The sequence below is a fragment of the Catharus ustulatus genome, chromosome 1, assembly GCF_009819885.2.
Source record: "Catharus ustulatus isolate bCatUst1 chromosome 1, bCatUst1.pri.v2, whole genome shotgun sequence".
In the NCBI taxonomy this organism is placed as follows: Eukaryota; Metazoa; Chordata; class Aves; order Passeriformes; family Turdidae; genus Catharus; species Catharus ustulatus.
In genome coordinates, this window is record NC_046221.1 from 107236329 (window position 1) to 107257783 (window position 21455).

Sequence of the window (21455 nt, forward strand, 5' to 3'; positions counted from 1 at the left end):
AAATTACTGTTCAAGAGGAGCAATCTTTCCCCTCAGTGTACCATCTGAAGTCAATGCAACCACCAGTGGATGAGTTGGATGTGTTTCTGCCTAAGAACAGAAAATTCTCAGTTTTATTCTTATGATTCACCTTTGAAATTCTGATTAAAATATCCAGAAAGACTTGATTGTGTTCCCAGATCTGGTCTGACAATTAATAAAACCATCTTTTCATGAACTTGCTTGATTGTGAAGTCACAGAGAAAGGGTAAAGGTCTTCAGTGGTTTTTTTTTCATGGATTTCCATCTGTGTCCACAATTCACAAATAAATTTTGATTTTGGGACACTAATTAAAATCTAGATCAGTTTGTACATGAACTGTTCCTTGGGCTTTTTTTCTGCTACTAGCCACTAATAATTCTTCCTAGAACCAGTAAAACTATCTAAAAGAAATCCATCAAAAATTGCTGGAGTGCAGATTGAGTCATGGGTGCAGTCCACTCCTCATTCCCATGCTGAAGGGCTTGCAGTCCATCCAGCAGAGTTGTGGTGGCTAAATATAGCCTGAAATAGCATGGATTGCTCTGGTTTTTCTTGAAAACCAAACACTTTGGGCCATGGTAGATTAAGGCAAAATCTGACTTGCGCTCTGAAAAGGTGGGAGTTTGCTATTTACTAGGAAGATGTTTGCACTGTCTTTAATCTGTTGCTTGCCAAATGACAAAAGAAACTGCTTCCTCAAAGAATACATCCCCCTGGCCATGTATATCTACCTCTACTCTCCTCCACAGGGAAATGTTCCAACACGGGAGAGCATCCATTTGTATTACCAGAACCATATGATGAAACTTTCTGAGGAATCAGGACTAGACTCAATTGATAAAAATCCCAGTCAAGCTTCTGGTTTGCAAGCATCTGAAAGAATGGATAGTTTAGATTCAGCAGCATCTCATGACAGCATTTCCAGGTATTGTTTTAATTTTATTCTGTGAAAGACAGCAGTAATATTAGATGTTGTCTAAGTACTGATGAACTATCTAATCAATGTTGAATTCTCTTTTTGATTTTTCCACGCCATCTTACTAGTAAAAGTTACTATATGTTACTATTCCTCTATAGTGATGGACTCAGTTGATGGCTTTACTTCTTTTCCACTGCATGGCTACCCTACTGCTTTTAGTTTCTCCTAGAGTTAGGAGTTACTGGCATTGGAATTCTGTTCTTGTGAAAACCAATGGAAAACTGAGGATGCTTCTGAGATAATGGTTTAGGAATTCAGGCATGTAAAATTTGTAGAGGTATCATTCATTGTGAGTATTTTGCCTTTGTAAAATAAATTGTCATCTGCTGTCCACAAATCAGAAAACACTTTCCATTGAAAGAGATTCTGCATTTGGAAGAACAAAATCCCCACTCATACCCACAGGGCAAAGACCGTCTAAAGACCCTGGTTTCCCAACTGCCATGACTACAGTCCAGCAGAGATACATGTTTGTTAATCAAATACCCAAACTAGTTCAGGAAAACCACCTTCCTCATTCTTTTCTGAAAACAGATGCCATCAAGTCCCTTGCCAGAATTACTGCCTGCTCCTGCTGCTTCGTGCACACAGAAGCATTCACTTCCCTCACAGAGGCGGTCTGTTCTCACATGTCCCTGGAGTTCTTGACTTTAAGATGCTGCAGAATTTGTATAACATAAGGGGGAGAAAGAAGGGCTTTGGAAATCCAGCTATTTCATAATTCTGCTGTGTCCTGCTCTTCTGTGAACTGTGACAGTATCATATTGTGTTTTATACTCCCAGCAAACTCAGAAATTTTTGTGTACAGTAAATTAGGCATAGCTTTTACTAATGACATATGATTAGATGTCAGCATATTGAAAATAATGAGGGGTTGTCTTCCTTTCTGATAGTACTGAAAAGCAAGGGTAAGAGAGTGCCTGTGAGTATTATGCTTCAACAAAATATCCACAAATTGCACTTCAGTGAGCAATGTGAGAGGTTCACTCTAGTAAAAACACCAAATTGAGCAAATCTTTCTCAGTGGCTTGCTGCCCAACTGAGCAACACCTTTGTGTTTTGTCTCAAAGTTTTACAGGAGTCAGATGATGTGAGAAAAATGTAAAGTCAAATTCTGTTGCCAGCTCACTTGGACCCACTTTGATACCTCCAGGGCAGATTTTAACACCACAAAGTTCAGTCTCACCTATAGTGAATAGTAATATCAGTCCTGCTTTCATTAAATAGTTTTTGGACACCCTGAGATAGAATTATAACTACTATACAATGATTAGCAGGAACTTCAACCATAAGCAAAAGGAAGCCAATTCCAAAATTAATTATAAAAAAGAAAAACAAATGTTGCAATTTTAATGTATAGGTTCTGCCTCTTCAATGACATGGTTTTCAATGTGGAGATCAGCTTGTTTTTTGTTGTTTTGGGTTTTTTTTCAGAATAGCCACCTATTTGTCACCCTGGTTTAGGCACACTTGTACATTTAAAATCTCTTTTCAAACTCAGAGAATTCAGTGATTCTGTGCTAATGCTTTGCAATGGAAAAGTTAAATCTTTCACATGGGTTTCTGTCATCTCCATTTTCTTCAAAGATATCACAGGGTTTATAAACAAAGGAATAGCAAAAGCAGAGTTATGACTGATTTCTCTAATCTCAAATTCTCTTTCTGGTAATGAAAAATCAAATATTCTTGCACTGAGTAGTATGAATTGTGGACATCTGCTATAATAATAGAGGAAGCAATAATGAGTCTGTTGATTGAATGATAATGCCATCTGTCTATTTGGGCACTCTTGCATTCTCTTCAAGGAGTTACAGAAGTCCCTATGTCATTTTTTATAAAAGTGAAATGTTTTAAACTTCTTATGAGTTTATTCATTGTTTTTTTTAATTGCCCAAGCAAGAGCAGGTGACAGTTTTTATTTTAAAGTAATGATTTCCAGTAAATGTAGAAGTGACTAATTAAATCTAAAGCATCCCTGTGATCGTGGTTGCAATGGAAAACTTTTGGGAAGGGGCAGAGGGTTTCTGTTCAGTTTATCCTTTGGTTGCACTACTAAAAATTCTGTAGTGACAAAATTCTGTAGTGGACATTAGCTCCCTGAGTAAGGTGAACAAGTGTTTGACAGCAATGCTAAACCACAGAAACTATTCCATTATAATAGGACATAATGCTCAGTGCTCAGGATAGGAATTACTGTAGGTAAACACTGGATAGCCAAAGAGAAAAACCCTCTGGATCAGCTGTGTGAACTGTAAATTTCTTGTGAAGTTCAGGGCTGACCCTCATAGGTCTAATCAAGGGATGCTATTCTTAGCCTGCATAAAGCTTTGAAAGAACTTCTGTAGAGAATCCTTTGTGGGTTTTTTCTTCTTTTAGTAAGGCTGTCATTTATTCTCAGTCACTTCTCTACACAGTGGAAATTATGATGTATTCATAGGGTATTTTTTTGGTTTCTCTTTATGTGTAAATACTCTCATGTACCCTAAAGGCAAAGCACAAAGTTCATATGGGCCAGGTGAAGGGACTCATGCTGTTCCTTTACCAAGCTCTTTAAAGAGCACCACTAGAATGGGTTGGGATCTAGCATATCAGAGCATTCGCTGCAGTTTGTTTCCATTTGACTGATGACCTGTTTGTTAGGTTAAAAAAACTGTGAATTTCAGTAAGATGATTGGGAACTTACTAAAACTGGTTGACTGCCTTTCTGGGGCTTTGCCTACAATTATGGCTACACACAGCTACACACAGGTCCTAAGTCAGATTTCAGGTTATCTAAGGTTTTGCATCCAGTTCAGGTTGTATTCATTTTGGCCCATAACAAATAACATTTTCAGTTCCTCATTCTACCTTTGTGTAGACTTTTATAGGAGCTGAATGAGAGAATCCCTGTCAGGGTGTTTAAAAGCACCACCTTTTATCTGTAATTCCCTCACTAGCAGGAAGAATAGGGCTTGAGGCAGGGAGTACTGGAGAGGTAATTTTGCCTAGGGAGGCAGAGGGAAGGATGAAAGGAGAGCCTCTGTTTGGGCTGGATCAAAGTCCAATTTAGGCTTGTGATTTTTAGGGATTGATTGGGATTTTTTCTTGGAGACATTTGAAGTGTAGTAATACAGATCAACAGATAATGCCAGTCAGTACTTAGACCATGGACAGAAAAAAAAAAAACCTAGAAAAAAATGTAATTCACCCTCTAAGCCAAAAACTCTTTGTGAAGGGTACATTTGTTTAGCAAAAAGAAATTCATAAACTTAAAAATTTCCTACTCACTGAGGATAAAAACATCTCTGCTGTATATGCATCCCTATTTAAAATGGATTCCTGATCAACTTTTTATAAAATATTTTAACTTGGGGCTTTTAATGAGCATTCAATTTAAAATATGTAGTCATTGAATAATTTTAAGAAGCTAATGCTTTCAAGGTCTCCAACACAAATTTGAACAATCATTTAGGAAGATATTCTTGGATAGGCAATTACTTGAGTCAACATCAGCTTTGCTCAGTGTGAATCTCTCCACTTTGTTGGTGTTCTCATTTCCTCCACATTTGGAAGCATGCTCCTAAAGCTGATAAAGAATATACAGACTGCTACAGGTGACAACTCACATACATCTCCTGATATTCGAGGGTACAGTGCAGCTGCTCAGTCAGTAATTACTCTGATTATTCTCTTCATTTAAAACAGCTTTAAACCAAAGGTTGCAGGCACTTGTCCTGACAAATGTTTCTATCTATTGGGATTAATAGATGCTTTTCCTTTGATTTTTGTGGGAGCAAGGTCAGAGATGGCATGTTTGGGAGGGCAGCTGGCATATGTTTCTTCCATTGAAAACATATGAATGGGCATGTAAAAATAAATAGCTGCTCTGCGTAAGTCCCTTGGACAGTTCTCTTTGAACTATGTCTGTATTTAGAATCCTTCAACACCTTATTATTAGGTGTTTGCCTTCAAAAGAATAAACTCAGCCCTTGAGATCTAAAATGACACGTGGATCAAACATCATAGCACATAGACAAAAAGGTAATCTGCAAAACTGTATTGTCTACTTGCTGCCATCTTCCTGTATTTTAGCACCAAAATCTCACTGCTAGAACAACAGCCTGGCTATATCCCATGTTTGTATGTGCAGAGGGAAACCTCCTCCCTCAAAAACACCTCAGCTACAACTGAACTCCTGTGCTGCTGAATCACACCTCCAGGGCAGACCTCCTGGTCCCCTATGATAAACCATACACCATCCAGACAGCCCTTCAGGCTTTGTCTGGAGGGCCTTGTGTGCCTTTGCGCACACACAGAAATAATGAAGTGGCTTGTAGGGGGTTTTGGCCAAGTGAACTGGCGACACAGAGGTGCCCCTGCCATTGAGGTGGTTCTCAGGGAAAATACTTTGCAATACCTTTGGTATCTTGGTGATTATTTTCTTCTGTTCAAAGGCCAAGGTATGCTTTTAGCCTCAGTCAAAAAAGCCATTCTGTCAAAAAAGATCATCAGTGTGAGTAACACTAAGAATAACTGCTTCTTCTCTCCACATATTTTTGCTCTTTCCTCCCTATTTTCCTAAGGGCAGTAGTTGCAGACTGTAACTTCATGCCAGCAGATTTTTTCCTCACTTCAAGTTAGCAAGACCAAAGGAACGTGGAAAACACCATTGCCCTTCCTTTCTGACCTCTTTCCCAATTCTCTGTGCCCCTGGACAAACATCATGCTTGCCAAGGAAGCAAATCCCCTGCTGCCACTGCTCAGGTGTCATACAGATGGAGTGAAAAAAAGAAAAGTAGAATGTAAATCCTGAATTTTGGGGTCTTTTCTTCTTTCCTTCTATCTAAGACAGGCAGGTCACTGCATGTGTTAAAACACCAGGCCACTCAACTCATTTCGTTGATATCTGTCAAAGATTTGTACAGAAGAAATAATCTTTTTACCTACCATATGTCATTAATGTATTTGCTTCTTTCCTGTTGCTCTGTTAAATGCTTGTATTTAATTATGTACTTTCTTTCTCATAACTCATCCAGTTCTTCTTTTCTCCAGTTACACATGAATGCTCAATGTATTGTGTATGTCTCTGGTGTCCTGTTGTATTTGATAAGAGAAAGGAGATAAGGGTTTATTATATCTGTTCTTTATTTCAAAATGCTCATGTTACCAATTTTGAAATTCTTTTAAACTGTTATTGAAATAAATGAAATCTTCTGGAAAGAATCATCAGGGCTTCCTGGTAAATATCAAAAGCCATCCCATGCAGAGCTGGTTATATTTGGCATGCATTTACTGGCTAAGTAACATATCCGATTTGGCTCTGTGGTTTGGAAAGAGGATTAGCCAATGTCTGACAGCTTTTTTTCTATTTGTGGAATATGAACTTACTCAGTTTTAAGGACTCTTTTAGGAAATTGGCTTTTACCTGTGTAAAAAGGCTCAGCACAGTGTATCAATAATGAAACTGAATTTGTGCACAGGAGGTCCCTTCCCAAAACATCCTTGTTTTGGAATCTGGAAATTTCAGGGGTAAACAAACAAAATAAAACCTGCTCACCCATGAAAGTCTGTTCCCCTGGAAAGCATATAAGGCACTATGTTGATTCCATATCTGCTTGAATAGTGAATAGATGGCCTTCTGTAGTCCCTCTATGACATTGGCCATGACTAACCTGTGCATAGAAATGTGTTTCCGTGGTGACTCTAAAACAAATCCTTATCTTCTCTCTGAACCATTTTTCTCTGTGTCAGTGTTTAGCTGCATGGCGAGCATATTTGTTTACTGAACCATGTGTATCATAACACCATTTGTATTTAACACTGTCTCTATAACTGTTTGCGCTGCTGTAGCTGCTACACTGAAGCAACCATGCTGTTCTCAAGGCAGTCAACCCTTGATGATTTAGATGGACCAGACTCTGTTCCTAAAACAAGTGAGCGCGCTCGACCTAGGCTTCGTAAAATGCAGAGCATGGATATGTCCTCCTCATCAGCTGACAGTGGCAGTATAGTGTCAAGGTGCTTAACTCATGCATGCTTTGTTCACTATATGTTCCCACCATACCATTATTCTGACTGCAGTGTACATGGATCGGTGTTTGCAGACATGTGGTGTGCAGAGTGGTTTGCATGGTTACAGGAAGCTTTACTCCCTCCTGTGTCATGGCACAGTTCTGAGATTCAGAGTCAGGATCATAATCTGGGATTCATTTTGCTGTTTCACTTTTTGTTCTATTTTTTTTGTTTTTGTTTTCATCCTCAGTTCACGTATGTTTTTTTAAGTTGTTGTTCCATAACATTATGCTGGGTGTATAAAAACAGGCTAAAGTCTGTATTTATTCAGCTAAAAAAGTGTCTTATTTTAAGAGTTACTGAGTTGATGCTTGTTCTTAAATTGGAAGCTGGAAGTTAACTTTCTCAGCTAATCAGTTGTCCTAAATATGGACCGGGATGTGTAATTTTAGAAACTGAGGCACCATTGTGCCAGTTTTTAATTTCTTATTTTTCTCCGTATAGGAAAGATTTTGAAATATATTTTGATTACTTTACCATTGATTTACAGTAAGGTGTTGGCATTAAGGAAAGGAAAATAGCTATGAAAAACAGCAAATAATATTAGTATCCAGTGCAAGAGAAAACTGTTCAGAACTGTTCATTCACTTTTTAGCAGGTAAAGCCCAGGGATTTACATGATTGGAAAGCAGTGTTTCAATCATTTAATAAAAATTCAATAATTAATACAAAATAATTTAATAATTTATTTGATAATGACATTTAATGTAATTTTGCATCATTGGTTTTCATTTTTGACATTGTTTGACAATTTTTTTGAGTCAATCGGATTTGAAATTGTGCAATTCTATGATTTTGTACATTTTAACCAGGAAGAGTGCTACTGTGAATCATCCAAACACACATTATCATAATTGTTACATGGTCTAATTAAAACTCTGCTAGAAATAATGTGATCTAACATAGCCACAATAAGTTTGGAAGCAGTGCATAAGAAAAAAAATTAAACTTAATTTTTAGTTTTGGAAGAAGATGGTAGTGCCAGATGGCTTTGCAAATACCAGTTTTCTCTAAAAGATTATAGTTTATGTGAAAATATGACCCCATTAATTTCATAGGAGCTATGTGAAATCTTGTTTTGTCTCTGTTGAGATACAGGGATGTGCAGGCAACAGAGACAGTGAGTTGGTGCCTATTGTCTAACTACTGTGAAGAAGGAGTAGGAGACTAAAAAGAGAAAGAGGGATGTTCAAGGGGAGAGGTAAAAAAATACTTGAGAGGGAAGGGCACAAATGTAATCAGAGGGCTGGAACACCCCTCCTATGGAGACAGGCTGCTCATCCTGGAGAGGAAAAGGTTCCAGGGAAACCACAGAGTGAACTTCCAGTATTTAAAGGATGGCTCCGAGAGAGCTGGAGTGGGACTTTTTACAGGGTATGGATTGATAGGACAAAGGGAAATGGCTTTACATTAAAAGAGGGCAAGTTTAGATTTGATATTAGGAAAAAATTCTTCAAGCAGAGGGTGGTGAGACATTAGAACAGGTTGTCCAGAGAAGTTGTGGATGTTGTATCCCTGGAAATGTTCAAGGTCAGGTTGAATAGGGCTCTGAGCAAAGTGCGAGATATCCCTTCCCATGGCAGGGGAGCTGGAACTAATGATCTCTAAGGTGCTTTCCTACACAAACCATTCTATGAGTCTATGCAAAGCCAAGAGTAAGGAAGGTGACTCAAGCAAAGCACTGATCAGAGTGTATCAGGGAGTTGAATTCAGAAATAGGTACATATAGAAGTACAGCAGGCAGGTAAAGTAAAAGGGAATACTGTATTGAAGAACATAGGGCAATCTAAAGGTAAGCAAAATACCTGTCACTGGAAGAGTTTTGTGATTTGATTGGTATTTCTTCATGCTAGTGAGTTACATGTTCTTTTGTTTGAATCAGAGTTGATATGTGTGTGTTCCGTTCATGTTCCGGTTGTATACCACACTCATTCAGTGGTTGTTAAAAGCAATGTGTTTAGAAGGAATCCCATGGCTACCTATCCTTCACCATGGAGCATGTCTTAAATAGATGGAATAGCAAGTGTTGACTCTGTCCAGAAATGTTTGAACTACTTTCAGAAAGGTAGTGTAGTTTCTCTTGTTGATAATATTAATTTGCCCCTTGCTGGTGTTAAAAGATGGTGATCTTTTAATCTCCATCGCTGTGAGTTCAGTGTCATTCATGGAACAGATGGACCCAGATGTTCTGTCTGTGTAAGAGGAAATCAGGATGATATCTTTTCTACCAGATCATATGAATTTTGAAGGTCTGTGAATGCAATGAGGTTGCTCAGCTCTCTGCATAAAGGTACAATTAACAAACTTTGCTTGATCTTGAGTCTTGTAAAACTCGGCTGACTCTCTTCATCCATCTCCAACAGTGAACCCACACAGGTCACCATGCTCTATTCCCGTCAGGGGACCACAGAAACTATTGAGGAGGTAGAAGGGGAGCATGAGGAAGAAGGAGCTCATTCTGCATCAAGGTTGGAGGAAGAGGAGGTGGAAGATTATAGTCTGGATTCAGAAGGAGCTGCGTATACCCCTGACACCGATGTGCCATTGTACTCCACAGTGGACAGCAATGCAGAGGCTCCACCCTCCTACAGCAAAGCTGTCAGCTTTGAACACCTTCCCTTTGGCTCCCCAGAGGACTCAGCTGGGAAGAGCCTCATGATGGTGAGCCCGGACGACAGTCGGACAGACAAACTTGACACAATTCTGCCCCCACTGACACACGAGCTAACAGCTAGTGAGCTGCTCCTGAACAAGTAAGAATCTCAACCAGGAAAAATTGTTGATCACAATGTGTAAAATTTTGTTATTACTTTGGGGTTTTTTTTTCAGCTTACAAATTCTGATACAGACCTTGTGCTAAGTTTGGTTTAAGGGAAGAAGCTCATTTCCTGTGCAGTTGTTCTAATTAAAGCTTTCTAAAGTGACTCAAATTCATCTTGGAAGGAATCTCTGCTTTCTTCCTAGATGCCATATATAATTGTTCTGATTAGCACAGAATTTCTGCACTGCAATTGTCTTGGGGTCAAGGGCTTTTCTAAATATTCTTTGTGGGGAGGGCTCCTTTTCTCCAGACAGCTGTGATTTCAAATGAGTTTCCTCCAGGGCGATCTGGGAGAATGTTGCTCCTTTAATTATTTTGGATTACTGTTTTTGTTTAAGCCAGTGGGAGCTGGAGGTTATGGAGAGACACCACCTTGCTAGGTGCTTTCATAAGGGAGAGGATGTTCCTTTCTTTGCCTCTTAGACACCGTGCTCAGTAGCACAACCTTCATTGAAGTGAGGATGGTGTCACTGCAATCTTCAGCTACTCTGGCCTGACTCAGATGGGGAGGGCTTCCCCAAATGCAGGGGCAAAATCTTAAAGCACAGAACTGCCTTTCAGCCTGCCTGCACCTGGAGAGAGAGGGTGTGTAGATCTGACTTTATCAGATACTGTGTTTTGTCTTTTGGCTTTCCACTGTAATTTTTGCTTTTCAGTAAGATCTTTTCTAAGGCCAGAAAACTTTGTGAAAAACAGAGAGGACTATGAATGTATATGACCGTCGCTGCCATTTATATTTATTTGAGTCATATAAATAGGAGATTTGACTCATTTAATGCTCATGGGTATTTTTATGTTCTAATCTTATGCCCCTGGACAATTCATAACATAGGTCTCGTGATGTACCTCTGTTTTTTCTCCAAAATCTCCAAATTTATCTGTGTTGATAAATCAGATGTGACTCCACACTGGTATTGGGTGATTTGTTGGTTGGGCAACTGTAAAAAAGCTGTGTTTGTAGAAGTGCTTAGGCCAGGCTGATTGTCTTTCTGGGAAATTAAAAATTAAGAAACAGCAGAACAGTGTTTCTAATTTTGCCTGAAGTTCTTGTTTCCAGAGCTTAGAATCGGGCTATTTGATTATAATACCAAATCCCCTGCTTCTTTTTTGTTGTTGTTTCATTGGACTGAGCAGCAGATTTTAATACTTTTCAAAAGGAAAACTAGTGGCAATTCCAAAAGCAGCTCTTGTGAAGTTCATGTTCAGCTTATTTGTGGTACTCTGCTCCTCACAGGATGTTTCGTGATGACGAGTTGGAGGAGTCAGAGAAGTTCTATGTTGGTCAGCCTCGGGTCTTGCTCCTTATTTATGCCCTGTACAATACACTAGTGGCCCGGTCAGAAATGGTGTGCTATTTTGTGATCATCCTTAACCACATGATCTCTGCCTCCATGATAACCCTGGTGCTTCCCATCCTTATATTCCTGTGGGCCATGCTGTCTGTTCCTCGGCCGAGCAAGCGCTTCTGGATGACAGCCATTGTGTACACTGAGGTATGCTGCTGGTTTTGGAAGCCCATGGGTAACACAGAAATCTGAAGTTGTAGTCTTTGCATGGTCCCTTTGCTGGTTTTGATCTCTGGGATTGGGGCTGGGCCTTTGGTAAAGTCCTCAGCAATTTTTGTGGTATGGAAAGATCTTGTTTGTTATTTCCTTCATTGCAATGAGCAATATCCTTCCTGGCATGTAAAGCAGTTCTCACAAGAACAGACTATTTGCAAACTGTTGCTTTGCAATGGTTAATCAAGAGACAGAATTCACTGCTTGTGGTCTCAAGTACCACTGAGTATCATCTGTTGGTAAATTTTGATTGACTTTATTACTGGAGAAATGTGAAGTGTTACTCCTCTGTAGTAATGAGTATGCCTGTTTATGTTCTCATAAAACTGACAAAGTAGTCATATTTTATCCCTCTTACTGTCATGAGGCTATTATATGTGACATGCTTATAAAACACCCCAAGTGTGTTGTGTTTCTGAACAGGTGGCCATTGTGATCAAATACTTCTTCCAGTTTGGCTTCTTTCCTTGGAATAAGCATGTGGATTACACAAAAGATAAACCTTACCATCCACCCAATATTATTGGCATTGAGAAGAAAGAGGGCTATGTGCACTATGATCTTGTTCAGCTTCTTGCTTTATTCTTCCACAGATCCATTTTAAAGGTAATCTGGTTTCAGGTAGTTTCTTATTTTATATTTAATTTTTTATTTTAATTTTTTAAGTCACTCGAGTGATATAAAAAAGCCATTCATTTGATTATCAGGAAAAATTTCTTCCATGAAAGGGTTATTGAGCATTTGAAGTGGCTGCCCAGGGAAGTGGTTGAGTCACCATTCCTGGAAGTGTTTAAAAGATGTTTAGATGTGGCACTGAGGGACATGGTTTAGCAGTGGACTTGGCAGTGCTGGGTTACCAGTTGAACTGATGACCTTAAAGAACTTGTGCAACCTAAATGTTTCTATGATATCCCAACACACTGAATTTGTCTTTTCCCTTATGAACACATGACTGAGCCGAGCAATGCCTATGATAAATACTGTTACAGAAACACAGGCTTGATATGTTCTCTTCTTGTTCGTCCACTAGTGCCATGGATTGTGGGATGAAGATGAGAAAGGAGACAGCTCCGGTAATAAAGAGGATACTGATGATGAGCTCTCTCTGACAGGAGGCAGGAGAGACTCTTCTGCCTCTTTGAAATCTGTCAATCTTGCCGCATCCGTGGAGTCCATCCATGTCCACTTCCCCGAGCAGCAGACTGCCATCAGAAGGAAGAGTTCTAGCAGCATATCCCAGCTTTCTCACAGGTCCAGCTTCTCCTCACACAGATCCAAGAGAGGTAAATTTCATGGCATTTCTGAGATTTGAGGGACAAATGGTTATTTCCCACAGGATCATTCTACTGAAACCTTGGGCTGGTTGCTGAGGAGCTCCCAGGGGCTACTGAATGCTGCTGCTTCTCAGTGATGAAGTAGGATATGAACCAATGTATCTTCATGTTTGAACACATTCCAAGCCTTCCTAAAGTCCAAATGGAGAGCCATACTTTGTGATTCATTATGTTTTGTTTTAAATAACATTATCCAAAAGCTGAGAAAGGAATGCTCAGTGTGGCCTAGATCCAGAAATTCTGGTTCAGCATAATCTCCAGCTACAGGGAATGCAAAGCACATGTATTTTTTATATCTTCATTTTTAGACACTTGAATTAAGAAAATGTTTTTATTAGTTATATTGAAACAGATTATATGTCCCATCTTGTAAAAAAAGGCAGGGGTACTCTAACCTAAATATATATAGTACCAATAGAGGTGACTGAGTCAGATCAGTCAAATACTTGCTTTTATCACTGGTCTGCTTTCTCTTTTTATAGCTATTAATCAAATTTTGATCTGCCAGTGATTAAATCTTTATTGGATCCTCTCAATATTTTACCACAGTGGGGAAAAAAAAGAACTCATTTCAAAGCTTCTTTCAAATGTGGGAGTCATACAAGATTGAAGTCACAAGATTTATTTCTTTCTAGCTTTAGTATTTCAACTTTTCTTTTGAACTGACTTCTCTTTCCCTCCCTTTTTTTCCAGGAAGTACCAGTACCCGGAACAGCAGTCAGAAGGGAAGCAGTGTGTTAAGCATCAAGCAAAAATCTAGAAAAGAGCTTCTCATGGAAAAATTTCGAGAACAAATGATCAAAGCCAAGGCTTTTACAATTAAAAAGTGAGCAATATGAGGAGTTTTGTGAGTCTGGGGGGAGATTTCAAACAGTAAAGCAGTAAGCCAGCATTTTAAAGGGAGAAGGCTGCTACTGGTGTTAATTCAAGTGTTTGTTGCATGCAGATGTCCCACCAGTTGAACATCAGACAAAGCAGCAAATAGCTCAAATAGCATCTGCCTGATATAAAAGCTAAGTATCCCATGTGACCTTGATTGGCTATTCATATTTCTACAAATCCTAATACAGTGGTTTAGAAGCAGTCAGAACAAAGGACTGCATCTTGTGAAGGCTGTCAGAGTAGATCTTAGATATCTTTAAAAATATTAATCATACCACACTCAGCCTTTGCTTTCTTCAGTAAAAGTTGTGTTATTAAATCACATTGTGGTCTATGTTGTTTTAGGACTCTCCAGGTGTACGTGCCCATCAGACAGTTTTTCTACAATCTTATTCATCCAGACTACAGTGCAGTGACTGATGTGTACGTGCTAATGTTCCTCGCAGACACAGTGGACTTCATCATCATTGTCTTTGGATTTTGGGCTTTTGGGGTACGTCACAGAGGCATCTCTCTGGAAATCCTCAGCAGGATTTACGTGTTGTGTATACTAAATATCATGCAAGTGTCCTTTTTCCTTGACCACCCTTATATTTTGCTTTTCAGAAACATTCTGCTGCAGCAGATATCACCTCTTCATTATCAGAGGACCAGGTCCCAGAGGCATTTTTGGTGATGGTGCTCATTCAGTTTGGTACCATGGTGGTAGATCGAGCACTGTACCTCAAAAAGACTGTTATGGGAAAAGTCATCTTTCAGGTCATCCTTGTTTTTGGAATACATTTCTGGATGTTCTTTATCTTGCCTGGAGTGACAGAAAGGTATAAGCCTTATAAACAAACAATATGGGTGGAATACTGATGCTCTACTAAGTTCTTTGTATTTAAATTGGAGATGTTTATAGTTAGGCTTTGGAATCATGCTCAAGTTTCTTCTTTGACTCATTTCTAAGCAGAAAGTTGGAATGCATTTCCACAGCAGTAACTGTGGCCAATGTAAGTTTGAGGAAGAATTAGTTATTTATGTACAGGCCAAAATGCAAGCAGGTGAAAGAGAAATTGCCTGTAATTGAGTGATTAGAGCCTTCAGCTGAGACAACGTTGGCCTCTGATCCAATTCTCTGCTCCCAAGACTGCTGCATGCTGCTTTAGAAGAGCAAGTAGAAAATGTCTCCCTCAGAGTAACTTATAACTTAGCACTTTCCTGAAATGTGTGGACTGTGGATTTAAATCTCTTTAAACTGAGGAATGTCTAAAATATGTATCTGTTCTGAAGAGCAAATTTCTCCTCCTGTACTCTTGCCACTTGGCTCTGGGGGTGATGTGGAGGTGGTCACCTGCTGCATTAAATTTTGTGTCACATGCCTGGTCAGGCTCACTCCCAAATCTAACATTTCTCATTTCATGGCTCAGAGCACTGACCACCGCAGTCTGCAGTGCAGAGGTGTTAAGGTTCCCTCCCTTGTGTTTGGCTAACTCCCCTCTTCCTACTTTAAGTTGCCTTGAAGTATTTCCCTCACTCCATTGACTGTCCATGGAAATTGAGTGTGTCACCTGGGCACCTAACACTTCATTAGCAGTCAAGTTATTTTACTGGGAAAAAAGAAATAGGTTTATAATGTAAAGGAAGACTGAAAAGTCTCACTTTCTCTCAAAAAGAAAGTGCAGTAGCAATTGTGCCCAAATTAAAAAAAAAAAATCATTTTTAAATGGCTCTTTTATCTACTGCACATTGAGAATTGTTATGAAATAAAATAATTTTGTCTTTGTCCTTTTGGGAAATCTATATCAAGTCGCTAATCTCAAATCTCCATCTGGAACATCCTGTATTCCTTCTAAGTGAGATTAGGACACCCTGCAAATTTCTTAATTTAAATACTTTTGTGGGATTTAATTGAAAATATTGGGTTATGAGTGGCTGGCAAATCTTGTCCCTCATGAGGCACCTGCTGCAGATCCACTGTGCTATTGAATGGCACATGTGAGGAGAGATTGAGGGTTAGTTCAGTCCAGAGAAGAGAAAATGAAGAGCTGTCTGAATTATTTGTTGGAATTAGGCTTGAGTCAAGCAGGGAAGGGTGGAAAATATTTTCAGAGGTCACTCCATCTTAAATTCCTGTATGAGGTGCTGCCATGAACACAAGTAGCCACTAAAGCTGCCTTGATTGAGCCCCTACCCAGGGCTACAGAGAGCTGAGTTATCAGGGGGCCAAGGAAGACTGGTCTGTGTTGGGCAGCAAGGGATCTTCAGCATCCAGAAAGGGCAAGGGCACTGCCCAAAGCCTTCCCTCTTTGGGGAGCCTATTCCCAGTCTCTCCCCTGTGACCCTGAGGTGGCAATGGATGCTGGTTTTAGACTTTTTCAATCAGTGTCTTTCCAATGCTCTTTTAACCCTGCCATGGGGTCAGCAACCAAGGCCTTTTCACAGAATCTCAGGAAGAGGAAACTGCCAGGAGCAAAAAAACATTTCAAGCTAATTTGGTCATACACAGGTACAAAGCTCATCATTTTCCTTTATCTTTTCCTTTACAGGAAATTTAGCCAGAACACAGTTGCCCAGCTCTGGTATTTTGTGAAATGTGTTTATTTTGGCTTATCAGCTTATCAGATACGCTGCGGATATCCAACTCGTGTTCTTGGCAACTTCCTCACAAAAAGTTACAACTATGTCAACCTGTTCTTATTTCAAGGGTAAGCATAGACTTACTGCCTTTCTTCTTTCATGTAATAAGGATCTGCTGTATTGAAATGCTGGGGTTATTATTGACTTTTCTTCACAGACTGCTGGAAATAAGACACTAAATTTTGCACAGCACACTCTGTATATGCCATATGTACCCTGTAGTCCACAAGAAAAAAAAGAAAAATCTATTTCTGGAAGGCAAACTTCATAAAATTCAATCTCTCAGTCTGAAACCAGAAGGCTGATATACTAGTCAGCCATTTAGTCCCCCATGGAATAGACATTTTTAACACTTCTAAGAAATCACCTTTGTGAACAGAAATAGGGGCTACACATTGTGCTAGAAAACAGGTAATGTTATTAGGCCTGCAGTCCTAACAACTAGTAAGGTAGCAAATCCCAAAGAGACCTTTGGAGCAGGTCTACCTGCTCTATCTCAGAAGGTAAAAGGAATAGAGTGAAAGATAACACACCTGAGAAATAGGAACTTAAAAATAAGCACCAAAAAAAAAAGTTTGCTTTGAGAAGTGTTGCACATTTGAAACTCTTCAGGAATTCGGAGTGTTAGGGCAAGGCATCAGCATCACCTCAGAGTGAAAGGTGGTTTTACACAGGCAGACCACATCTGTTAGAGTGGCCTTGTGATTCAGCCAGTTTGAAGCATACATGTATTTCACAGAAAAAAGATGTAATCATTTCAACCTTTTCACTGTATTTGCAGTATGGGCTTCTTGCATTCCCAGAAAAAGTTACAGGAGAAAGCTTTCCTCACATGAAACACTCTTTGAGACATGACTGATCAGGAAAGTGTGGGACTAGGAAAGGGAATGATGCCCTTTGAACATCTGCTCCTTGTGTGTTGATTTCCTGTTGATTCCCACCTTCTTCTGCTGTTTAATCCTGAGTCACAAAGCCCAGTTCCATATGCAGCAGAGGGCTGCCTATCTAGTGCAAAGATGCCATGCAACACTTGGTGTAAGGAGGTATAAAATTAATCCCACCATCCTGTGGAAAACGTGCTCCTCTCCCAGGTTGGAGGAATCTAGGAAATCTTGTACTATTCCATCAGTGGCTCAATCACAATTATGGATGTAATGATGCATAGTCATGTTTATGGCCTGGCAAGATCTAGAGTAACACGAGCTATGGCGATTTCAGGATGTGATTGTATTTGTGTTTACGGAATCCCCAATTAAGCTTTTTTCATGTTGTCTTAATTCTCCTTCTTGTCATATATACACTTGCTGTGCTTGTTTGATGTGATGCCTCTGTTTCTGAGAAGTTATCTGCTGTGGTCTCCCTTCAGGTTCCGCCTGGTTCCATTTTTGACTGAGCTGAGAGCAGTAATGGACTGGGTTTGGACTGACACCACTCTCAGTCTTTCCAGCTGGATCTGTGTTGAAGATATCTATGCTCATATATTCATCCTGAAGTGTTGGCGAGAGTCAGAAAAAGTAAGGAAACCCCGTATGAGTGATTCAGGCCTCCTCTCCCCCTTGCAGAAGGGAAGAGAAATAATAATGAGTCCCTAAATAATTGAGAAATCCATCATAAAAAGTTTTTTGGAAGATATACCAGGCACTTGTGCTGGGTACTTAAGTTAGTTGGCAGCCACTGTGAATGAAAATTCAAATGGCTTCTCTTTTGTGCCCAGCTGTTTTTTCCACTGTTAATGTGAACTCCACAAGCATGTGCCTGCTGGCTTAATTGCATGCCTGTTTTTCAAGGCTGGGGTTGGAGGTCCTGATATTCACACAGTCTCACACACAACTAAATGATTAACCTGGAGTAGCAGGGAAGCTGCAGCTGAGGAGAAAGGTCAGGAGAAGGAAGAGCTCATGCCCCACAGTGTAGGTCCCAGGGACACTGGGTTCATGTAACTGCAGAGGGAACTCATCTGGCTCCTGAACTGCAGAGTTCCTGCACATTCAAAACTGAACTGCAGGCCAGATAAACCCACCATTTGTCTCACTGAAATTTCAGTCTCTTTAAATCATTTAAGCTTCAGTTCAAATTAAACTTGCAAATTCTGGCTTCTTTATAACTGCTATAAAGATTGCAACCATATGCTTGCGTATTTTGCCAATTTGAAAAAGAAATTAGGCATTATTTTAAGAGTGACCAAACCAGTCAGAAATTCTACATCTGTATTGAAGTGGATTTATTTTTAAGTGTTACTGACGTATTTCTACTTTTATTATAATCCTGTCTCTTAATGGCAATTGCTTTCTAAGTATATCATGTAGATTAACTCAGAGCTGAAGTGCACAAATCTTGTATATAGGCTTTTTCTCTATGGCTCCTACTTCTGCCATGAATGGAAGGAGTTCTGAAGAACTTCAGGAGTCGGGGAAGTAACAACACAGCTCTAATTTGATTCTCCATCTCACTGCATTTTTTTAATGCCAAAATTCACATTATGTGCAGCAGAGATCTGACATGGGAAGATTTCCATGTCTAAGCTGGCATGTGTGTGCTAATGCCATACAGAAAAACAACCCATGACTTTATGAGTATTGTTCAAGGTACTTTGATTCTCTCTCTCTGACTGGTATATCTAAGTATTTGGGCTGTTAGAGGCTCTCTGAGATGTTCTATCTTTAGAAGTGCCTGAACTAATCTGCAGACATACAGTACACCTCTACTGATCTTGATACGATATTTTAATGAAAATATTATTCTGTAGCGTGAGACAAATGACTTGATATACTGCTTCTGAAAAGTAAATAATTGGTTTTAAATATAGTATTGTATTACAAATCTAATATTCTCATAGGGCTTGATAGATTCATGTTGCAAAGCATGAACAATTTGCTGAAAGCCAGATTCCTGGTGTGTTTGAGGTGCAGTGCAGTACAGTGCATATTTATTTTGCACATGTGGTATGCAGTGCATGGAGGACAGGTTACTAAAAACTACGAAATTAAATCCTTTAGGAGAATTACACCAAAATAAATTACAGTGAAAGTAATACATTTTACATGATGGTGAAAGTACTAAGAGTATTCAGTCATGAGACAAATGACAGAGGACAGGAATTACAGACAAGGCAGAATAGACATGCTATGTGATCTGCTTTGAAGGGAGAAGAAAAGCAGTCACTTTTGCCCTCAGAAGCTAAGAGAGAGAAGGATATTACATCAGCAGTATCCAGATTCTAGGAACAGCATCAAAATTTTAAACATTAGTTAATTGGAGTTGATGTGGAATTCACTAGAAACAGATTGGATCAAGCCTGTGAACTCTTAGAAGTACTCTAAATGAGGTGTGAAATGAATGTGGAGGTAGTGCAGTATCAGACATTTTACTGATTGTGCATGTCAGTTGCTGGTGAACAATTTTCCTGTTCCCCCCATCCCCCAAAATATACAGTTTGCAGCATTTCAAGACCTATGACAGGAAGGAAGACTCCTTCTGCCTGAAGGAGTTTTGAGATAGAACTTTTTGAAAGTGCGAAATACAAGAAAGTAGGTCCCTCACTATAGCAGTTTTTGGAACAAATTGTTGTATCACCGTTTCTGCTATTATTTTATATTTTGTTCTTGTGAGTTCATGCTTGCACTTAGACAAAAAAATTATTAAATTATCCTGCGTAAGTTCTTCCTTCTTTATGGCTGTGAAGAATCAAAATCACAGAGGTTTACAATATTTTTCACACCAGACACAAATGTTGGGTTCTTTTCTTATTTATCTTTGTTGTCATCAGAAATTGGATGTCTGTGCAGGTTTGGCTAAAAAAATCTCAAAATATCCAGCCCAACATGGGGTAGCAAATTACAAGAAATGGGAAGGCTTAAGATCATTATATATTCATCCATCAAGTCATGTGAAGTATACCTTTGGCAGAAGAGATGTTACCATACTGCTGTTTGCTTTTGCAGAGATATCCCCAACCAAGAGGCCAGAAGAAAAAGAAAGTTGTGAAGTATGGAATGGGTGGCATGATTATCGTCTTGCTGATTTGTATTGTCTGGTTCCCACTGCTCTTCATGTCTTTAATCAAATCTGTTGCAGGCATCACCAACAAGCCTCTAGATGTATCAATCACAATAACTCTAGGAGGTTATCAGGTAAAAAAGAAGAAGCACTAAAAGCAAACTCTGTTTTTTGCGTTATATTTCCTTGTGCTATTTCTTCTTCCTTTCATTGAATTGAACTCTTCTGCTTTATGCAAGGTACCTGGCAACATTCCACAAATGACCCCTTTTGGGTTTAAAAATATGTTACTTTATCACTGATGTAAAATATTATCTTCATTTTCATGCTAAAACCAGACTCTGCCAGCAGTGGAAACTGAATAAATTATCCTACAGGTCCACATGGTAGATATAAGGTAATTATAGGTAGCTTGGATCTCAGTGGAATGAGATTATAACACTGTCATGTTGAATTGAGTGCCATAATTGTGTTGGACTGTGATGCACAGGACGCTGCACTGTGTACATAGCAGCCAGTGTGAAGTAAATGTGATAAGCATGTGCTCTTTTGTTTCCCAGCCTATTTTTACCATGAGTGCTCAGCAGAATCAGCTCAAAAGTTTGGATCCGAATGAGTTCAATGAATTTATGAGAAGCTACAGGGGTAACACTGTAAGTGAAAAGTAGAATACCTCATTACTTAAAAATATGTGCATGTTTCCATGGAGTTTCCTTTTGTGAGTTTTGTTTGTGTGGTTATAAGTGGACATCAGTGCTGTCATCAATTGGAAGATATTTCTATGAAGAGAATTTGCATGAATAAAGTTCAGACACATCATTTGTCAGGACAGGGCTGGGTTATGGTGAGACAAGCTATCATTAATGTAGATAACTTTGCACAAAATCCTGAAAGGCAGAAACCCTTGTTGTTGTCCTCTTGTCTGTGTAAAACCTCCCCATCTAAATGACAAATCTTCAGGAGATGTAATGCTGTTTGTGTACTGCCAAAGAAAAGATGCTGTGGGGACAAAACTCTGTCTTACGCACTTTTAAGCCCCATGCTCCTTCCTAGAGAACACATCTTTCACCTTCCAGTGAGGAATGGTGGTGCTGTCTAAGGAAAATATGCGTAGCCTAGAAATGTTTTGACATTAAAATGTCAAAACAAAAGTATTTAAACATAGTCTCAGTGTTTCGTGGAGCAATAT

General features: G+C 39.3%; 1 protein-coding gene across 3 annotated transcripts in view; it reads left to right on the plus strand.

Annotated features, from left to right (window-relative positions):
• The window catches only part of PIEZO2 (piezo type mechanosensitive ion channel component 2), a 292504-nt gene that overhangs the window by 262444 nt on the left and 8605 nt on the right, over positions 1–21455 (plus strand). For 2 of the 3 annotated variants that reach the window (XM_033069239.1, XM_042779576.1), the window contains exons 30-41: positions 772–947; positions 9416–9805; positions 11108–11366; positions 11856–12038; positions 12463–12715; positions 13460–13592; positions 13994–14141; positions 14255–14469; positions 16180–16338; positions 17637–17784; positions 20212–20400; positions 20827–20919. In XM_033069239.1, coding sequence (XP_032925130.1) covers positions 772–947; positions 9416–9805; positions 11108–11366; positions 11856–12038; positions 12463–12715; positions 13460–13592; positions 13994–14141; positions 14255–14469; positions 16180–16338; positions 17637–17784; positions 20212–20400; positions 20827–20919 — 2346 coding nt within the window. Of the gene's footprint in view, positions 1–771; positions 948–6830; positions 6999–9415; positions 9806–11107; positions 11367–11855; positions 12039–12462; positions 12716–13459; positions 13593–13993; positions 14142–14254; positions 14470–16179; positions 16339–17636; positions 17785–20211; positions 20401–20826; positions 20920–21455 lie in introns of all 3 variants that reach the window. The other variant, XM_033069248.1, reaches the window with a different exon arrangement.